The sequence below is a fragment of the Lissotriton vulgaris genome, chromosome 8, assembly GCF_964263255.1.
Source record: "Lissotriton vulgaris chromosome 8, aLisVul1.2, whole genome shotgun sequence".
NCBI classification, from domain to species: Eukaryota; Metazoa; Chordata; class Amphibia; order Caudata; family Salamandridae; genus Lissotriton; species Lissotriton vulgaris.
The window spans coordinates 286144325-286163934 of NC_141696.1; the positions used below are offsets into that span (position 1 = coordinate 286144325).

The 19610-nt window shown below is 41.4% G+C and overlaps 1 protein-coding gene across 3 annotated transcripts in view; it reads left to right on the forward strand.

The window, feature by feature from the left end:
- The window catches only part of SAMSN1 (SAM domain, SH3 domain and nuclear localization signals 1), a 523635-nt gene that overhangs the window by 407660 nt on the left and 96365 nt on the right, over positions 1–19610 (forward strand). For all 3 annotated transcript variants that reach the window (XM_086934054.1, XM_086934053.1, XM_086934055.1), the window contains 2 exons: positions 4259–4415; positions 18432–18583. In XM_086934054.1, coding sequence (XP_086790180.1) covers positions 4259–4415; positions 18432–18583 — 309 coding nt within the window. The remainder of the gene's footprint in view (positions 1–4258; positions 4416–18431; positions 18584–19610) is intronic.

Consider the following 19610-nt stretch of genomic DNA (forward strand, 5'->3'; position numbering starts at 1 on the left):
ATATTACGTAGCCAAGGCATATGTACTCTTCAAGTATTTTTATTAATAAAAAAGGGATTCAAATTTGTTAAAAAAGATCAAGTGTATATATGCTTTTTTCGTTAGTATTCACTGTATGTAAATACACTATAATCCAAATTTATACAACATATTATTCAGACACTCAAATGAAAACCCAAATCAATATAGATTGTTACAATACATTTTTAGAAAACATTCACATGAATCCAAGTCCACGTGTTTCGGTGGATCTTGCTGCGTGCACCACCTTCCTCAGGACAATGAAAAACAATTCTGTAAAAACAATTATTCAAAAAGAGAAAACATAATCACTATCCATCCTTGGCGTACGTTTACATAGAGATCTATAATTACATCATTTCATTAGGCATAAAAACGTTATCAAAAGAGGCACCTTATGAGTATTATGGCTTCATTGTCAACATCAACTTGTTATGTAAAGTTTAATCAATGAACATTTAAAGCCTCAAATTGGTTTTATCTCTCTCATCAATTACATTCTTGAGCTACTACCACTTTATTGGTACTTTCTTAGTGTTTAGACACTCCCCATGTGCTACTTTTGTGTCCCATTCGACAGCAATCCATACTACACATCCCTCATAGTGTGATTACCCTATAGGAAACCTATAGTTGGATACATACACGTAATACTCTATCATACATTCATACATGTTCAATGTGCCCACCAATTTGGTTTGCATAACTTCATCTTAGTCACCCTTCACTTTGATGAATTACTGTGAGGGTGTTTGAGGACAATCTTTATTCTTTGTCCTATATTAAGAGGAGACATGAATCTATTTGTGTAGCTCTTATTCTGTCCTTGCTTATTACTCTTATTGTGAAAAATACTTACTAAAGACGCTATAGTTGTAAGTCAATTCTAGGGTTTTTCTTAAATCAATTTTGAGTACACATACTCCGCGTTGTGGACGTTCCTTCCTGTTCTGTAAGGATATGTGGTGGCACCTTTATATTATAAAAACAGTGCACAAAATCTTTAAAATACCGCCCATTCTACTTTTTTCATTATGAGTATTCAAGGACTATGATTTACCAGTCTTTTTGTTAATATTTGTCCACTTATATTCTTATCTTCAATATAACGGATTTTCCTTTCTTTTCATCCTTTCTGAGGGGAATTCTTCAATTTTCCTGATCTAAGGGCCCCATTCCGATATCGGGCGGATTGCCTCCCCAGGCGGAGGCAATCCGCCCGTCAACCACTCTTGTGTTCCCCTCCGTCTGATTAGAATGGCGGAGGGGACAGGGGCGGACGGAAAGACCGTCCACCACTTTACCGCCGCGGTCGGCTTGCGACCACGGAGGTAATAGATTAATATGGTGGCAGTGTCCAATGGACACCGCCAGCCATATTACAATGTCAAAAAGCAGAGGCCTTTCCGCGGCGGCAACGCCGCCACGGAAAGGCATGCGGTGATTGCTGCGGGGGCCCCCTGCAGGGCCCCCAAGTTGGCGCCACTGTCTGGGGGGCACATGGGGGGGTACCTATGGTACCCCCCCACATTTGCATATGCAAAGCGGCAGGCACCGCGCGGTGCCTGCCGCTTTGCATATGCAAATGCAAAAGAGCATTTTTTACATTGTGGCGGGCGGTGCAGAGTGCACCGCCCGCCACAATGCAAAAACTACATGATGTGCCCGCCACTGTGGCGGGCACATCCTAATTCCCCCCATGGGACCCCCGCCCTTATGGCGGGCGGTCCCGTTCTACGATAGGGTGACGGGCGGACAATGTACGCCCGTCATCCTAATGGGGCCCTAAGTGTCCTAATATCAGACAGAGTTAAAAACATCTGTTATTGTCCCCTAGTGTGTTATGACATTACTTGCACATTGGTTGTTTATTTAAATGGGGAAGAAAGATGCTTTCATCCGCCCACGGCGTTAATTTAGGGAGATTATAATTCCTTCGGTGACATTACTTGCACATCGGTTGTCTTTTATTTATTTTTTATATTTTATTTAAATGGGGAAGAAAAAAACAATTTTTTCTGCCCCCGGCATTAATTTAGGGAGATATAGTTCTTTTGTTACTGGTCATTGCTTCTTTGTTTTTAAGGTTTTGCGAGAACTCATTAATGTGCTTGGTTCGAATGTTCATCATTCCCTTCCTCCGTTTTAAGTTATTGGGAATGTCTAAAACACGGTTGAAACCTTGAGTGATTCCCTGCGTTTTTCAACCAAATTCGCGCTTAAAGCTCTTCAATAATATCTAGCACATCGATTGTTTTTTATTTATTATTTAATTTAAATGGGGAGGAAAAAACGGTTTTGTCCGCCCATGGCATTAATGCAGGAAGATTACAGTTCCTTTGTTCATAGTCCTCGCATCTTTATTATTAAAGTTGTGCGAGAACTCATTGATATGATTGGTGCGATTATTTGTCATTCCCTCCCTCCATCTTAAATTAGTAGGAAAGTCTAAAACCCGGTTAGACCTTAAATGATTCCCTACGTTTTTAAACCAAATTCGCGCTTAAGGCTAAGCAATACTATCCACCTCCTTCTACTTGAATTTAACCAAGGTAGATAGATCCATGCTTCCTTCTCACCTGGTGCTTTCTTCTTTGCGTTTCCGCAACCGGAGTTCAAAACAACCCATACCTCCCGTTACCTTTATTTAAATCGCTTGATGATGGTCACATGACTATGTGCAACGTGTCACATGATCCTCACAAACATCCAGCCCCATCCATGGTGGCCTTCTTAGAATTGTGTTTGTAACATCCAATTATCCGTTAAATTATTGTATTGAAGCATTTCTATCTTGCCCCATTTATTACTGAAATACAGTCTATGTGTTTTCAAATGTTTATATAATGATATAATATTAATCCTAATCGCGACCGTCTGAATCATCCTACATATTCCATCCACGAAATACTGACGTACCCTCAGCTGCGATCGCCATTTTTGCCTCTTCATTAGTGCCCACCGTTGTAATGAAAATTACTACTTTTAGTTAGTTCACATCAAATGCATATATAGCCAAAATTCTCTATATTTTATACAACGGTCTGCATATTCAATTTACAGTGAAGGTCAATTTGAGGATGTTTTTACAATCCAATAATGATTTTGTCATCAGAGTGGGAGTGTGTTTATTAATTTTTCTATATTTTTGTTAAAATCTATGGGCCAGATGTACGACGGTTTTTAGTGTGCACAAACTGGTTTTAGACTCATGAGCCATGTATGAATGTTTTGTGACCGCAATTGCGGTCGCAAAACACTCACAAATGACTACCTTCTCCAAGTAGGTGGTAATGCAATCGCAAATGGGAAAGGAAGCACCTTCCCCTTTGCAAATTCATGCAAAAATATTTTTTAAAGGCAGGCGGCAGTGGTCCCAAGGACCACTGCATGCCCTTAAAAAATTAAACAAAAACTTTTTTTTTTTTTATTCATCCCGTTTTTCTTAAAGGAAAACAGGCTGCATTTAAAAAAACTGCTTTATTTAAAAGCAGTCCTAGACATGGTGGGCTGCTGAGCCCAGCAGGCCACCATCCCTGGGAGGGCCAGTCATTCCCCAATAGGGTCGCAAAATGCGAGTGCCTCATTAATATTAATAAGCCTCGCTTTTGGGACCCCATTGGGAATGAAAAATCAGTGTCTCTAACACTGTAGTACATAGTAAATTGTGACTCGCAATTTGCAACTCGCAGTTGAGCGCAAATTGTGAGTCGCAATTTACTTTGGCCGTACATCAGGCCCGCAATCCTCTAATAAATGTCACTGAATCGAGTGATGCAATCTAATTTACTAATGTCAAATGGTTCCAAATGTTGACTGTTTTCGTTTTAATTTTGAGGAGTTTTTATCTTAATTTTTGCTTTGCGTTTGTTTCACTAAATAGATAACAAATATTTTGATTGCTTGACTTGTGCTTGCTCTAATGGCCAAACTCGCCTCTTGCCTTGGCTTTGCTCATCTCTCCCTATTATTTTGCTGGTATGCCCATCTCTGGTTAATTAGCAAAATATTGTTAAGTCCTGCCAGAGTTGCATTCTGTTGGATGATAGGCTCAGAATTGTAGTGGTGTCTGGTACAGTGTAACACTATTTGAGTGACATCCATGTTGCCACACTTTCACAGGTTTATTTTTACCAAATTGCAATTCCTGTCAGAACCATTCAATTAATTCAGTGATAAATTCAGAGACATTATTTTTCAACCTAAATATTTCACATAGTTTGTTTCTCGGTTTCAGACAGAAGATGAAGATGGAGACCGAGTTGGAGATGGAGATTCACACTCTTACAGAAATAGTTACCCTGGAGGCACACTGCAGGCAGATAGAGTTTCTCTTAAAGGCAGTGATTCCAGTGACAGTCTGTACAGTCTTAACAGTGGACAAAGCTCATCCAGTGAGTACCATAATTCTGAAAGATGTGACAAGCTTGAGTGTGTGGTTAGGTATATGTTGGTGCATATACGGATGAGGCAATTGTTAGATTGCATCCTTTAAATTTTTTTAAATACATAAAGAAGACTCCAAGTGCTTTAAGTCAAGAAAATATGATGACATACATAGACAATGAATAATCTAGCAACAGTAATTGACTAATGAAGTGGTCAGTATAATTAATCTAGACAAGAGTAATCTAGGTTAATATTTTTGGGAATAGTGCTCCTATATGACCTACCAGAGTGACAGCGAGATTGCACCAATGTTTGTTGACTTGCAGAATAAACTTCTTGGTCCAACCTACAATGTCAATAGGTTTGGAGGAAAGAAAAACTCCCTATGCTGAACATGAGCGTGGACTGGTGGATAATCAAGACTGATGTGAAACATAACCTCTTACATCCAGAAGCATCTGTTCACTGACTAGCATTGACTCAACTTGTATCTATGAAAGATGAGCTGTTTGGCAGCTCACCCAAGCCAACTGCCTTATTCGAGCAGAAGGTGTCTTATTGTTAGTTAACATTTCCTGAGAAGCAATAATATTATAGAGTTGAGAAAGTACACTGCCATTTCAACCTGGCCCTAAATCCCCATAGGGCAGGGTGCATGGTATTTAAAAAGTAAAACATGTATATTTAATGCTTTACATGACCTGCAGTAAAAACAAAACCGTGGCAAGGCTGGCTCTCCCATAGGCTAACACTGGTTTACACTATTACCTTTAATCAGTTCTCATCTGACCTCTGATGGCTCCCCTGTTGTGAGATATGCATTGCTCCAGGACAGTAGACAAAGGGACCTGTAGTGGGGAGGGGAAATTCTCCCTTGACAGGCATGTGGCTGTACCTAGCACATTCCTGAGTTTCAGAGCATGCCTACCTTATCACTGGCAGCTGAAGACAGCACCTAGGTCATTTGTCTCTCTAGTCAGGATGGCTCCAAGCCCAGTGAGGGTAGAGGGACTAACCAGAACTGGTTTAAGGAGTAGACAAAGGCTTGCCCTCCACCAGGTTGTATGGCATGACAATGCGTGGTATTACCACGCGTGCCATTACAACGCAGGAATTACAACGAAAGTCGTTACAACGACTTTTGCTGGAGGGCGCTGGATAGTGGAATAGTTTAATTTTCTATTCCAACTCCAGCCCACGTTGACAGTAGGGTAGGAGTTGGATAGAAAATTTAATTATTCCCTATCCAAGAGCGCCCTCCAGCGAAAGTCGTTGTAAAGACTTTCGTTGTAATTCCTGCATTGTATTGGCAGTGTGGGGTAATCCCTGCGTTGTCATGGCTGTTCACCCCTCCACCTACAGGCTGGCACTGGGCATTAAAATGAAACCCACAGATCCCTCCTGAGAACACATTTAGATCTGTGAAGAATCAGAAGGACTTCACTGCTGTTTGAGAAACCTAAAGGAAGACTGGACCTGCTTGCCTTGGACCCAGAACCCCAGATGGATCCAGGGGTCAGCTTGCTGATCTCCTGTTTGAGCTACAAGGACACAACAAGCTATCAGAGGCCCTTTTCTTGCAACTGCTCATCTGACCAGTACCAGCTGGAACTGCCCTGGACCTTGCTGCTGGCCTCTGTTGGAGTGAGTCCTAATCCTAATGTGGTGGCCCCAAGGCCCTGGACCCTTGGCTGTTGTTAGAGTGTACTCCTCTTATCCCCAAACTGTAAGAAGTGGGACTTAGAAATTCTGTGCCAACTTTCTGCCTGGAGAACCATCGGAGACCAGGCACGCCACTTCAATTGAGATCAAATCGCTGGTCAGCGTCACCTTGCTGGTTTGCCCTGCTAAACCTGAATATAAAGTGCTTCATCAGGACCGATGCCAAGCAGCAAACTGTCAACATTAAGGGCTTCATCGGCACAGACTTTGGACTTTGCCCTCTCACTGCTTGTCTGACTTTATTTGTGACAACAACGGGACCCCCACTGTTCAACAAACCACCGTTGTTGAGCCCTGTTTCAGATCTAGCTTGCCACACCAATAACTCATCAACGACCACTCTTTCTACATAAATGTTGTAAGTCAAAAGGTAAACTTTCCACCGGGACGAACCTGGTCCCTGTGTGCAACCCATGCTCCATTACAGTTGGCCTTAATTTTTGACTGTGGCCAGTTATAGTGCTACCATATAACTACAGTTTAATTAAAAAATTTAAAATCCATATCGCCTGTTCTACTTTCTGGATTTTAGTAATTTGGTGTCATCTTATTTATTAACATATTCTCTATTTTGCTAAATTGGTTTGGGATTTTCATTTTGATGTGTTTTCACTCTTTTACTGTTTAAGTGCTGCATAAAACCTTTACACTATGCCTCTAAGTTAAGCCTGGCTGCTTTGTACCAAGCAGAGGTTTATTTAGTGACTTTTGTGGTTCAGCCTGGAAAGTACTTTGATTAATAATTGAAGTGGGGTTTCACACTATTCAACTAATACTCCAATTTCCCAGAGTAAGCATGGTCTGGAAGCAAGATATGTTTATTGTCAAACAGAAAATTAAATCCTAGAAATGTCTAAAACGCCTCGTTCTTTTTTGATTGCATTCTGTAAATATGGATTTGTTATGTTTCAGTATGTTGCTTTATTTGTCGCCACTCGCTAAATATGCCACTTGCTTAATGCTTGATTACCAACCTCATAAAGATTTATACTAGTTTGTTTTACATCTGATTATTATATTTTTTTCTGAATAATAGCACTACATCCTTTACCCTTTCCAATCTGAATTGATTTACAGTTCACTATCATGGTCTTTGGCCTCCTGTCTTCAATATTTTTCTAAACAAAGGTGTGGGGGGGGGGGCGTGGCCAAGATGGCATCGGCGTAGCAACTCAAGTTCGGAGTTCCACCGGGCAGGGCCCTTACTGCCCTGAAAGTGTCTGTGCCTCTCTGGGGCTCCTGGAGCCGAGCTGCAGCAAAACTGCTGTATTGTTGGCAGCAGCTTAGGCCCCCCTGGGCCCAGCAGCTGGTTACAACCTGGAAACTGCCCAAGTTGGCGGAAGTGACCGACCAGAGTGGAGGGGAAAAGGCCTGTGTGCGGGAACATCAGCTAAGATGGCTGTAGTGAGTTGGGAGTCCCGCCTTCAATGGGAACAGCACACGTCATCCTGGGCTGGCGAAGGGAACACACGGATCGAGGCCATGCTCTGCATGTCTAGAACACCCTGTGTGTGCTCTGAGCTGAGGAGCGGGCCTATAGTAGAGGCTCCAAATGAATGGAACGAGTGCCCGCCCGGTCCCGGCAAGAGGTGAGAACTTCAGATACTAGCTGCCTTCGCACTCCGTACAGAGAACTAACTGGACTGGTACCAGCAGTTAGCTGCACATTTTCTGGCATCTTTGCACAATGGCCTCGGGACGTATATTAAGAAGCTCCTAGGAAAGCCCACCACTAAGAAAAAATTAAGTGCGTACTGAGACCCCACCCAGAGTTGCTAGTGATGTGCCCCCAACTTCAAACTCAGCTAACACCACAGAACCTCTTACCTGCCAGTTCTTAGAACAACTGTTTGGTTCCCTGCGAGACGATTTTGCGTCCCTGCATCAGGAAGTGGCAACAGACATTAGATCCGTCAAAACTGATCTATCAGAATTTCAAGACAGGGTGGATGCCCTTGAAAGAATGGGGGATAGCAGGGAAGGAGAACTCCAAGACCATGCGTGGGAACTATTGGAGGGACAGGAATCAGGAGTTGTGTTTTCGCCTGGAGTATTTGGAAAACAGATGCAGATGCTCCAACAGCTGAATTAAAGGGGTTCCACTTCAGACAGATGCTGGGAAGCTAGAGGACTTCGTTCTTTGGCTCTTCGAGCAGGTAACGCCAGAGCTCAGGGATAAAGAAATCCCTCTAGACCACACACACAGGGTGAAACACCCAGCTGCTGCGCCGGAACAGCTGCAGGACATTCTCACCTGTCTCCACTCCTACACACAAAAAGAGAAAATCATGGCGAATGCACAAGACATATCTGTCATCTCCTTTGAGGGGATTCAAATGGGAATTTTTCAGGACCTCTCCCCACTTACCCTTCAAAGACACAGGGCTTTGCGGCCAGCCACCATCTTTCTGAGGGAAAAGAGAGTTCGCTATAAATGGGGACATCCTTTTAGACTGTCCTTCATATGGGACCAAGAAATGCATGTGGTCCGCACGTTGGAGGAGGCGAAGTCTGTCTTGGGTCCCGACATAGCTTCAGATGACAAGGCTGATGGCACACAAAGAAGGCAGATGGCCCGGACTGGGTGCAGATCACGGCACCAGCGAAGGACAGGGAAGGATCTCATGATGAAACCAACAGAGTCGAAAAGCATCGAAGAACAGAAAGCATTTCTGCAGCAGCTCTAGCAACAGGAGTAGTCAGAGCTTGGATAATCATAAGCTCCTGACAGAACTGGCTTAGTGACTTCCTCATTGTAGTGCCAGGAAGGGTGGCTGATGGTTCAATTTGCACTGGCCTTGCCTGGCGTGGTCTCCACCCCTGCCTCAAGCCCGAAGCAAGGAGAGGGCTGGACGCCTGGTCAACGGACCCATCTTAATTGGTAACATCTTTTCCCAGTTGTGGGATTCTTGTTATACAAACGGTATATTAGTTAATGTTTTTCTTGATTAGATTTCCAACTTCCTCTCAGCCCAGCCTACCAGGAGCATGATTGAGGTACGTCACGGGGCTATGATGTGAGACCATCATACAGGCCTCTCAATGTTTGCAATGAGAGACGTAGTATTGTACTTTCCAAGATTGATCTCACCCTACCAGACCTGCTCTCTTTTTGCTCGACAGCCTATTTTCTTTTTCTTTCTGATGGTTCTCCAGTCCCATATTCAGGAATTCTGCCCTGGAGACTCTTAATGTCCCAGGCACAGATTAGCTACAGTCAAAATAAACACACACGAGCACCTCCTTAGGATACTGAGCCTCAATGTTTGAGACCTCACTCAACACACCAGCGAAGAGGCTAGGCCTGCTTACATTCCTCGGGGAAACAAAATGTGAAATATGGTTTCTGCAAGAAACACACTCAATACGCTCTGACTGGAGGCTCCTTAAATCATGGTGGTTGGACCATCAATATTTTTATCCCCCTCAGGGAAGCAGGCGGGGTGGCCATTTTGTTTGGAACACACTTTTCAGGGAGGGTTCTCTCGACTCAAGCTGAGATCTCAGGTCATCTCCTATCTTTGCGAGTGGAAGTTGGAGACCACACTTACACTATGGCTTCCATATATGCACCCAACGACTCACAGGAAGCGTTCCTTAGGAAGGTCCTGGGTGAGATCTTGGCCTCCCCAGATGAGGAGTTAGTAATACTACAATATAGTATCTGACCCTCAGGTGCATAGATCAGCATCAAGAGTGGGAAGGATGTGGGAGTTCTCGGAGGCCATGCATAACTGTCTGATATGGTGCATACGCAATCTCTCTGCCAGACAGTGCACCTTTTCTCAGCAGTACACCAGACTTACACACACTTGGACCTCTTTCTGACTTTCCCTCACATGACCAAGCTGCTGTAGCTGTAGAAATAGGAGTAGCGGCATTGTAAGATCATTCCCCTCTTATGCTCTCCTAGAGATTACCAAGTGCCAGGCACCTCAAAGGGGGTGGCGATTGAATCATAGGATACTCACATACGAATCCAATGTGGTGCAGCTCTGGAAATCCATTCAGGACTTCCTGGAAATAAACAACGACAGCTCTACACCAATTACACTTTTGTGGGATACATGATATGTGGTCCTCCAGGGGCAATTCTTAGCCATCGCAGGTAGACTAAACAAAGAAAGGAAGACCGAGCGCGAACAACTAGAAGGTACGATTAAAGAGCTAGAAGGGGTTCATCAACGCACTGGCTCCATTCAGGCACAGCATCAGCTTACCGTGGCACAAAAACAATTGAAGGCACTAGACCTTGATAGGATGGAACTTACTCTTCTGCATACTAGGCAGAAGTATTACAAATGGGGTAATAAGGCAGGAAGATTGCTAGCATGCAAGTTGCGAGCAGAAGTGGACCAACGTCCAGTTGAGGAGGTTGAGGATCTAGAGGGCATGAGACTACTGTCGGACAACCTTATAGAAGGTGAATTCGAAGGTTTGTACTCTATGCTTTACACTGCAGAGACACTGGACGAAGGGTCGGCCTTTAACTATGTTATTTATGGGGGCCCCTGTGACTCAACTCCCAGAAATAGAAGCAGCTAAAATGGATGTCGATATGAGTTCTGAGGAAGTACTCCAAGTTTCCGCGACCTTCCTAAGGGTAAGGCTCCCAGAGAAGACAATTTCACCTCTGAATTTTATAAATTATTTGCGCTTGCCCTCACCCGCTCCTCACGCGCCTCCATAAGTCGTTCAGCGAATCTGGGTGCCTTATGCCATCTATGCAGATGGCCTCCATAGTAGTTCTCTGGAATCGGGCAAAGATCAGAGGATCTGTGCCTCGACCTTGACCTAAATATTTTTGCCAATGTATTGGCCGCAAGCTTTGTGCGTTATATGCAAGGCCTCATTGACCCGGACCAGTCAGGGTTTATCCCTGAGATGGGTTGTAGTGATGGAACTAAGCGACTTTGCCATAGCCTAGACAAATCCCAATGTGCTCAGGTGCCGGCTTGCTCCTGGCGGGCAATGCTGTAAAACCCTTTGACAGGTACGCTGGCTATATCTACAGATGGTACTTTCTAGATTTGGACTTTGGGAGAGATTTCGAGACTGGGTTAACTGCAATTATGCCCTCCCAGAGGCCAAGGTAAGGGTGAATGGGGTTTCGCCCCTTTAGGATCTCTCTGGGTACCGTTATTGTTTGCCCTCTGCATGGCGCCATTGCGGAATGTGTTCGCCAGTGCACTTGTATTAATGGGATATGTATGGGAGACAGGGAGCATAAAATATCACTTTACGCAGACAGCGTGCTACTGATCCTGACACAGCCATTCACATCCCTGGCCCCTCTTTTGAAGGAAATGGCAGTCCTTGGCCAGGGTGTCAGGCTTTAAACCTTCGGAAAATGCAGGCTCTTAGCCTGATGATCACCAGGACAGACCAGTTATGACTGTCGGGCATGTTCCCCTTCAAGTGGGCTTCCGACAGGGTGACATACTTGGGCCTCTGAATTTTCACCACACATGAATGTACAGCACAAGAAAACTATGCTACCCTCCTTACAATGACGAGATCAGAACTCTCGAAATAGAAACTGCACATACTGTCTCGGCTTGGTAGATTGGTGGAGGTTAAAATGACCTTACTCCCCGGATCTAATATGTCCTGCAGATGTTGCCCTTGCAACCCCCTCCTTTGGTGTTATCCAAACTGCAACATCTTATAAACGATTTCATATGGGTTGGGAAGAAGGCTTGCATGGCCCGTAGCCAGATGACGTAACTTAAGCAAAAAATTGGGGGACTCGGTTTACCTCATTTGGGAAGATATTATCAGGCAGCTCAGCTCCACTACATTACAGAATGGTATGGAATGACATCCGAGAAGCACAGGTGTTTTATTGACCGCTCGGTCACTGGGATACATGCCTTGGCTCCCAAAGAAATTTTGACCTCCTGGACTTTATATTTCACCCATATCCAGGGTGACAGTGGGAGCCTGGGACAAAGTGCAAGCCAAAAGACACCTTTCCGCATTGACGTTTCCCTTGACCCCCTTTATCAGTCAACCGTAATTTCGTCCTGCGGCGACTAGGGATGGTTATATCAAATCGCAAGAGACCAACTGTAAGAGATTAGGAGACCTCTTTGATGCAAAGGGAGTGATGGAGTTCACAAAGCTTGGCTCTGGTTATGTATTGCCCCCTGATGCCCACTGGCAATATTTTGGCCTGAGAAAGGGGGTCACACAACCCCACATACGTCCACATGCCAGCCACCCATTGACAACATTCTAAAAATGGGTTTTTTTGCCCGCCACTCCGATAAGTGACTGCTCTCTGTTTTATACACCATGCTCACTGCACCCCAACACCATGCCAAATCACCAGTGCAGCATCGGTGGGAGAATAAATGTGAGCGTAAGTTCCCTATTAAGGAATGGCAGGACATTATCAATAGAGCAAGGGTGTCTTCATGCAGTACTGCTGGGAAGGAAATGTTCCTCAAAATTGCTCATTATTGGTACTATACTCCGGTAAGGGTCACGTGGTGGAGGACAGGTGGGATCACACTGTGTTGGAGACAATGTGGGCAGGAAGGCACTTTAATGCATCTATTATGGAGTTGGCCAAAAATACAACAGCTTCGGTCAGCTGTCCTATCGGACATTGATAATATTTATGAGACAGAGATACCCAGATATCCAAGTTACATATTGCTGGGCTTACCTAACGCTTTGACCTTCCTCCTACATTCCTGCCATTAAAGGGCTATTGGTCTGGCCCTGGGAGCAGCCAAACAGACCTTTTGTATCCTGATGAGGCACAGGGGTAACCCCAACCAATTTGGACTAGCTACATCAAATGTGGGCACTTGTGTGTATTGAAAGGTTGACGGCAAGAGCTACGGGTACACTACCGCGCTTTGATAGAACATGGGGTTCGACCATTAGATTTTTAGCAAACGAGTTTATTGAATTGATGTAACCAATATACCTATGTGTGCTCAGCCTCACTCAGGCGGTTAACGCAGAGAAGTGATTCACTTAGCTAGGCTGTGTGGGGCAGTTGCAGCTGTAAGGCATCCAAGGGTGGCAATTTTAGTCTTTTGCTATGGAGCTCTCTCTCTCTCTCCATTTTCTATTCTATAAGTTCTATCTTTACTGTCCCCCTTCTTTCACCTCTGAAACAGTTGTTATCCTCCAACAGCCTATAAATGTAAGTAGTTGTTGTTGTTCTTTGTTCCTTTAAAAAAATATAAAGATTTAAACCATAAACAAAGCTGTGCTATGAATATACTGACAAACACTATAAATGCATCTTTGTAATTAGTCAGGCATATGTGTTCATGAATGGTTAATTTAACGAATCTGATTTCATTTCATATTACACTCTGGAACTCTTCAATTGTAAATAGTTTCTATCTATGGTACTTTAATTATGTTTCGTAGTGGTGTTCGTGATTGCTGCATTATTTAAACAACAGCTGTTCTAATGAAAGTCCGATTCTCTTTTCAGAATTGTATTTTTGCTGCTGATTGTAAACCCCAAAGATTTTTGCCTGCTAAATCTCATTTATCCCAGATAGGAAATATTTGTCCCCCAAAACACCTTAAATCCTATCATCTTGTGGCTACCAATCCAGTGGGCAGATACAAACGAAATTTTTCATGGTCATGTTTTATTTGAGCCATATACCTTCTAAGTTTGTTGATTTAAACAGTAGTCATGTAAAATATAACCTATTGGAAGTTGCTAGAGACAAGGGCAATAGACCTAGCTTACATGCACGTGGGACTAAGCAAATAAGGGAATGAAATATTTCAGGAATCTTAAACTCAGTCTCATTACGTAGATTTTGCTCAGTTTAGTTACATTCCTGTCGATAAAATAACATTCTTCAAATTACATTGACAGACAAAATAGTTAGAATAATTACCACCAAACTGGTAATTATTTTGCCTTGTTTGACTCTTGGAACTGAAAATCTAACAAAAGAAAGGGTTTCGCATTTTAGGGAACCTCCCGTTTAATTTTAGGGGCTGGAGGTGTTTTACATTAATACAAAAGTGAAGTCTCAGCAGTGCACTAGATTAACCACAAGGTATTGCTCCTGATATCCATTTGTGCATGTTCTCGAAAATCATGTACTTTTAATGGTCTTATCAGGGGGCGTATGGATCCTCCTGATTGTCCTGTTGTCAGTAAGTCAAACCAATATGTTTATTCAGAAAAGGCATAGTTTCATTAAAAAGGAACATTTAATGTATAACATACTGAACGCATAAACAAGTTATAATATATCAATAAAAGGATTAAATTATACATACAAAACTGATGCTCCCATTCATGGAAGTGAGGTCCCAAATAAACCTCTGTAATTCCCTGTATAGTCACACTGTCCCTTCCTATTAAAGATTGGAATAAGACCCAAACATTACATTATACCAGTTGGAAAGGCTTTTTTCTTACCTGCCACACTTTCAGAATAAAGGTGGTAATGTGAAAATAGATCCTCACTTGGAGTAGGGGCTTAGACAAGTCCAAAGGTTCTTTTCTAGAGCTAATGTTTTGTTCCAGCATAATTGGCTCCAGTCATAAAGGAAGTGTATCTCTTCTAACAAGTGTGAACGCAGATCACATTTATCAATTTTCCACATCAATGTGAAACTATGTGGTGGAGGAATACACAAATTATATTTTAAGTACAGGAAGCTCACACAAGGAATTATCATTAGGTCCACTTAGCTTTCAAAGCTTGTTGTCACTTTATGGACAAAAAAGACGAACCCACATTCTACGCAGTCCAAATATTTGACTTCAACATCCGTATAATTTCTTACATTAACTGCGAAGAGTCTGACTAAGAGTCTGACTATATGTTTGTTAATCCAAAAGTTATTAAGGATTCTTTATCAGGTCGAAAACCCTGTGAGATGTTCAGATTTGTTGGACCTTAAGAAACATGTTAGTGTAGGTTCATATTTGAGTACCTTTGTTTGACCATTACCTCAACCCCAACAAGGCAAACGTATTAGCTGTAACATCTGTTAGGTCCCGTATACCCAGCTTCAGTCTCAGAAGCTTCACCTGGGCAGAATTGGACTATTATATATTTTCCTTAAGAAAGCTCTCTCAGCTCTGGAAAGTGGTCTCAGCGTCAGATAATGTCACAGTTCTGCAACACACAAGACATCTGCAGCAGTTTTTCAATGAACAATCAAGCTGATAGGGGTCCTGAGCCAGTTTTAGACTCTTATAATGCCTTGTTTACTTCCTGTACCACTCGGTGAAGTCCATTTTACATACTGGTTATTTTGAAGATTATTGTGAACCTTTCCATCTACTTTTCTAAATATTTACAACTCATATTTGTAGCGAGACTATTGGCAGATTCTTTGATCATTGAATCCTATATTATGCACCAGGAGTTAGGAATCAGTTACTTGACAGATAAATTTAGATTGTAACATTAATTTCTTTGTCTATCACTATAAGTCACTGGAAAATCTATCTTGACTAGAAACCATGGCAATTTTTTTTAAAACAACAGCTACCCTTATAATCCCTTAAGTAAACAATGTATTGAACCAACCAACAGAAATTCAGATCTTGCATCGGTTTTGAAGCCTCTTTATGGTTTCTGTGTGGTCTACATTGCTGATCAACAAAACTATGAGGGGTCAAGTATGAAAATGTATTTTCCCCTCGAAAAGGTGGCAAATTATAAAAATGTGTGAATGTAATCAATATTTCATTGTGGACATTTCTTATATCGTAATGACTTACAGTAGTAAATGTGTTACTATCAAATTCCATTACAGCTAACACCAATTTGTTCCTTAAATCTATTTTGATGTTCCAAAAGTGGGTAGAATTACACAAGGCTGTCATGTTTTGAAACCATACCCCTAAGTTATATTAATATTTTAATTAGTCTTTACTCCTGTTTCGCAAACTGCCACCAGATATTTGTTTGAACTTTTATTGCCACAGATATGCCTCTTTTTATAGAATCAAGTTAGTTAAGGACTTCCTAGACTATTTCATACGCTATACTTTCCTAGAATATTGGATGTAGGTGACATTTTGTTAGAAATTATAATAGAAGTAATAAATCAACTCAACAAACCCAATAAAATCTAATCAATTCAACATTATGTTAAAAACAAAATAAACTTGGTACATGACATTACATTTTGCTATTGTTGTAGGGTTCTAATAAACACTTTGTACAGGCCGCTGGGATCCGTCACACCAAGATTTTCACTCCGTAAATCCACATTGATTGAGGTTCATGAAGCGATTGATACTCAACCTTTTCTGCTCTAATGAGCACATCATAATATTATCATATTTTATATCACTAATGATGATATCAATGGCATCAATAGTGATTTCATATCACTGATATTTTCATCTTTAATGTAACTGTAAAACTACTAGCAATAACAGAGATGGTAGCAGCACTGAATGGCATCTTTCATTTATTAACAGCAACAGCTAGATATGAACCACAAGATAGTTTGGAAATTGCACTTCAGGTACAGATTGACAGAAATCAGAAGGGTTTGGAATGTTTAGAAAATATTTTTATATCAGTTAAAACCTGGGAACTACTTCATAAAAAAAGCGTAGAATTTCCATATAAAAGGCCTGTCTCTTTGTGGGGTTGTTCTGGCTTCTGTCTCTTCTGCCTAGACTCTATTGAGATTCTGCAAATCTATTATGGTGTAGTATTAATCGCCTGTTTCATTTTTTATCTCCACAACAACAAATGGTGTGGTTGTAAAATATAACTGCCCATTCAGGCTTTACCTATGAGGCTTTAACTCAAATCAACTAGGTCAAACTCAAACTATATTGGGTATTTAATTTAAAAAGAAATCCTTTGTGCAAATATGTCACCAATGTAGGAATACAGCATTTACCAATTTTTAAAAAGTAATAAACCTATTGGCCTCATAATTAAACAGTTTGCTACATTGTGGCTAAATCTGTGACGTAATTTATAGAGTAAAGAAGAATTAAAATACTTAGGGCCAGATGTAGGTCGACATTTACCGACCAGTAACGGCCGATTCGGCCGTTACCGACCGATAAATGGCTATTCTAGATGTAGGTGGCCTATTTTACTGAATCGGTAAATTTACCGAATCGGTAAATTTACAGAATCGGTAAAATACCGAATCAGTATTATTACCGATTCGGTAATTTTGAGATGTAGGTGGGACTCTTCTGAGTCCAACAGGCCTCACCGAATCGGTATTTTACCACCCAATCCAATTGGGTGGTAAAATACCGATTCCAGGTGTGCATGCACACCTATGGCATGTGACAGACAGACATGTCCTTAGGGCATGTCTGTGTGCCACATGTCCCACATGCCTGAAATCGGGGTGCTAGAGGGTGTCAAAGTGACATCCCCTGCACCCTTGCAACAATCGGTATTTACCGAATCGGAAAATACCGATTCGGTAATGCCCATTGATTCCTATGGGCTTCAATGCCCATAGGAATCAATGGGCATTACCGAATCGGTATTTACCGATTCGGTAAATACCGATTCTTACAGAATCAGTAATTCAATTACCGATTCTATCTACATCTCCCCCCTTCTATTTTACTGATTCATAAATACCGAATCGGTAAAATTCTGTATTTATGAATCAGTAAAATATACTTACCTACATCTGGCCCTTAGATTTTCTTTATTACAGTATGCATTTGTCGAAGAGAAAATCAACCAGTCCCCTGCCAGGTATAAAATTCAGGTGTGATCCCGTTGGAGATGTTTCAATAAACCATCTGATGTGCCCTTTGTTTATAAGGCTTTCATATTCAATTGTGATTGTCTTTTTTTTTTTTACTTTTTATTTGCGACTGCATATTATGTCATACATCTTATCATTTACATCAGTTACGAAATAGTCTTTTTAATTTTCGCCCCTTACATTCCCCAACCGGCTTAAAGAACAGCGGCTTGGCAATTACAATGTCTGAAATAATCAGGAAAAAGAGTCTTATAACCATTGTAGAAAATGTGCGAGAAAGCATCAATTAGGTAATCATCAATATGCAACACATCAAGATATATTCTAGCCGCTTAGTGCTGATCAAGCAGTAGACGAAGCCCGTGAGCCATTCCACCCTCCCCCCACCCTGCCTACCATCCTGTACGTCTCCTGGCACACTAAATCGAACGGGCAACCCTCCGTGTCGAAATTCAATTGTGATTGTCTTGGCTATTACTAAAGAAAAGCCAAATGGTAGATTTTTATTATTATGTTACATTTATCCATGTGTATTTTTTGTACAATAAAATGCCATACATGTTTGTTGTTTCTTCAATGAGGTGGAGTGACAAGTTGCTCAGATGGAACAAGCAAGCGGGACAGTTTCAGGCTTGATGAAGATGTTCCTTATACTGGGCCATTCTGTGGTAGAGCCAAAGTTCACACAGACTTCACGCCAAGCCCTTATGACACTGACTCACTCAAAATCAAGGTAAGAGGATTGTTAATATTTTTCTTGAATTCACAAAAATAGAGATTAGAGCAATCTTTCAGCTGTGAGAATTTATGTAGCAATGGAAGAGAGCTTCAATTTATTTCGAAGATACTGGTAAGCCACATATTTGCTTTTGGAAGTATTTACTTTTGATCATTAACTGATAATATTACTTTCAGTACTCAGTGCCTAAGTAGGAGCTCAGGGGAAATGATGTTCCTGTGTAATTATTGTCTGCAATCTAAATGAAAATTAATTTATATGTTTTGGCGTAGTGTACCTATTAGACCACATGTGTTTTACATGCGTATACAAAGAATCCCTTTTATTTATTTGATATATACCATGTTGAAAGATTTGGCCTTAAAAACATTATTGCATAAAGTGCTACATAACATACATAATAATTCCCTTTAATTATTTGATATAAACCATGTTTAATTTTTCACACAATTTAAAATATCATAACATACAGTGCTGACTTTCAAACTAGGCTGATTTCATTCCCTTAAACTATCCATATTGTCAGTTTCAGTCTGAAAAGGCAATCCTAATCTGTATTTTTTACATTATATATTTAGGCCCACATGCATCAAGCGATTTTGGAATCGCAAACGGTGCGATTCGCAAAAATCGGCCGTTTGCGATTCCAAAATTGCATTTTCAGATGCATCATTTGTTTCTGCTGAAAATCGCAAATTTTGCGATTTTCTAAAATGCGATTGCATTTAAGGAATCGCAATTTTGCGATTCCTGAAATGCAATGCATCATTCTTAAAAAATTTGCGATTTTAAAAATTGCAAGTGCAAATTACCACGAGGTTGAACCTCGTGGTAATTTGCGAAATTGTTTGAAAATGCACAAAAATGCATTTTTTAAACTGTTAGGTTACAGACACACATGTCCTTAGGACATGTGTGTATGTAACTTGTACTTAAAAGTACATTTCATGGGTGCAAGGGGGGTCATTTGGACCCCCCTCTCCACCCTTGAAATGCATTGATGAATTGCGAATTTTCAATT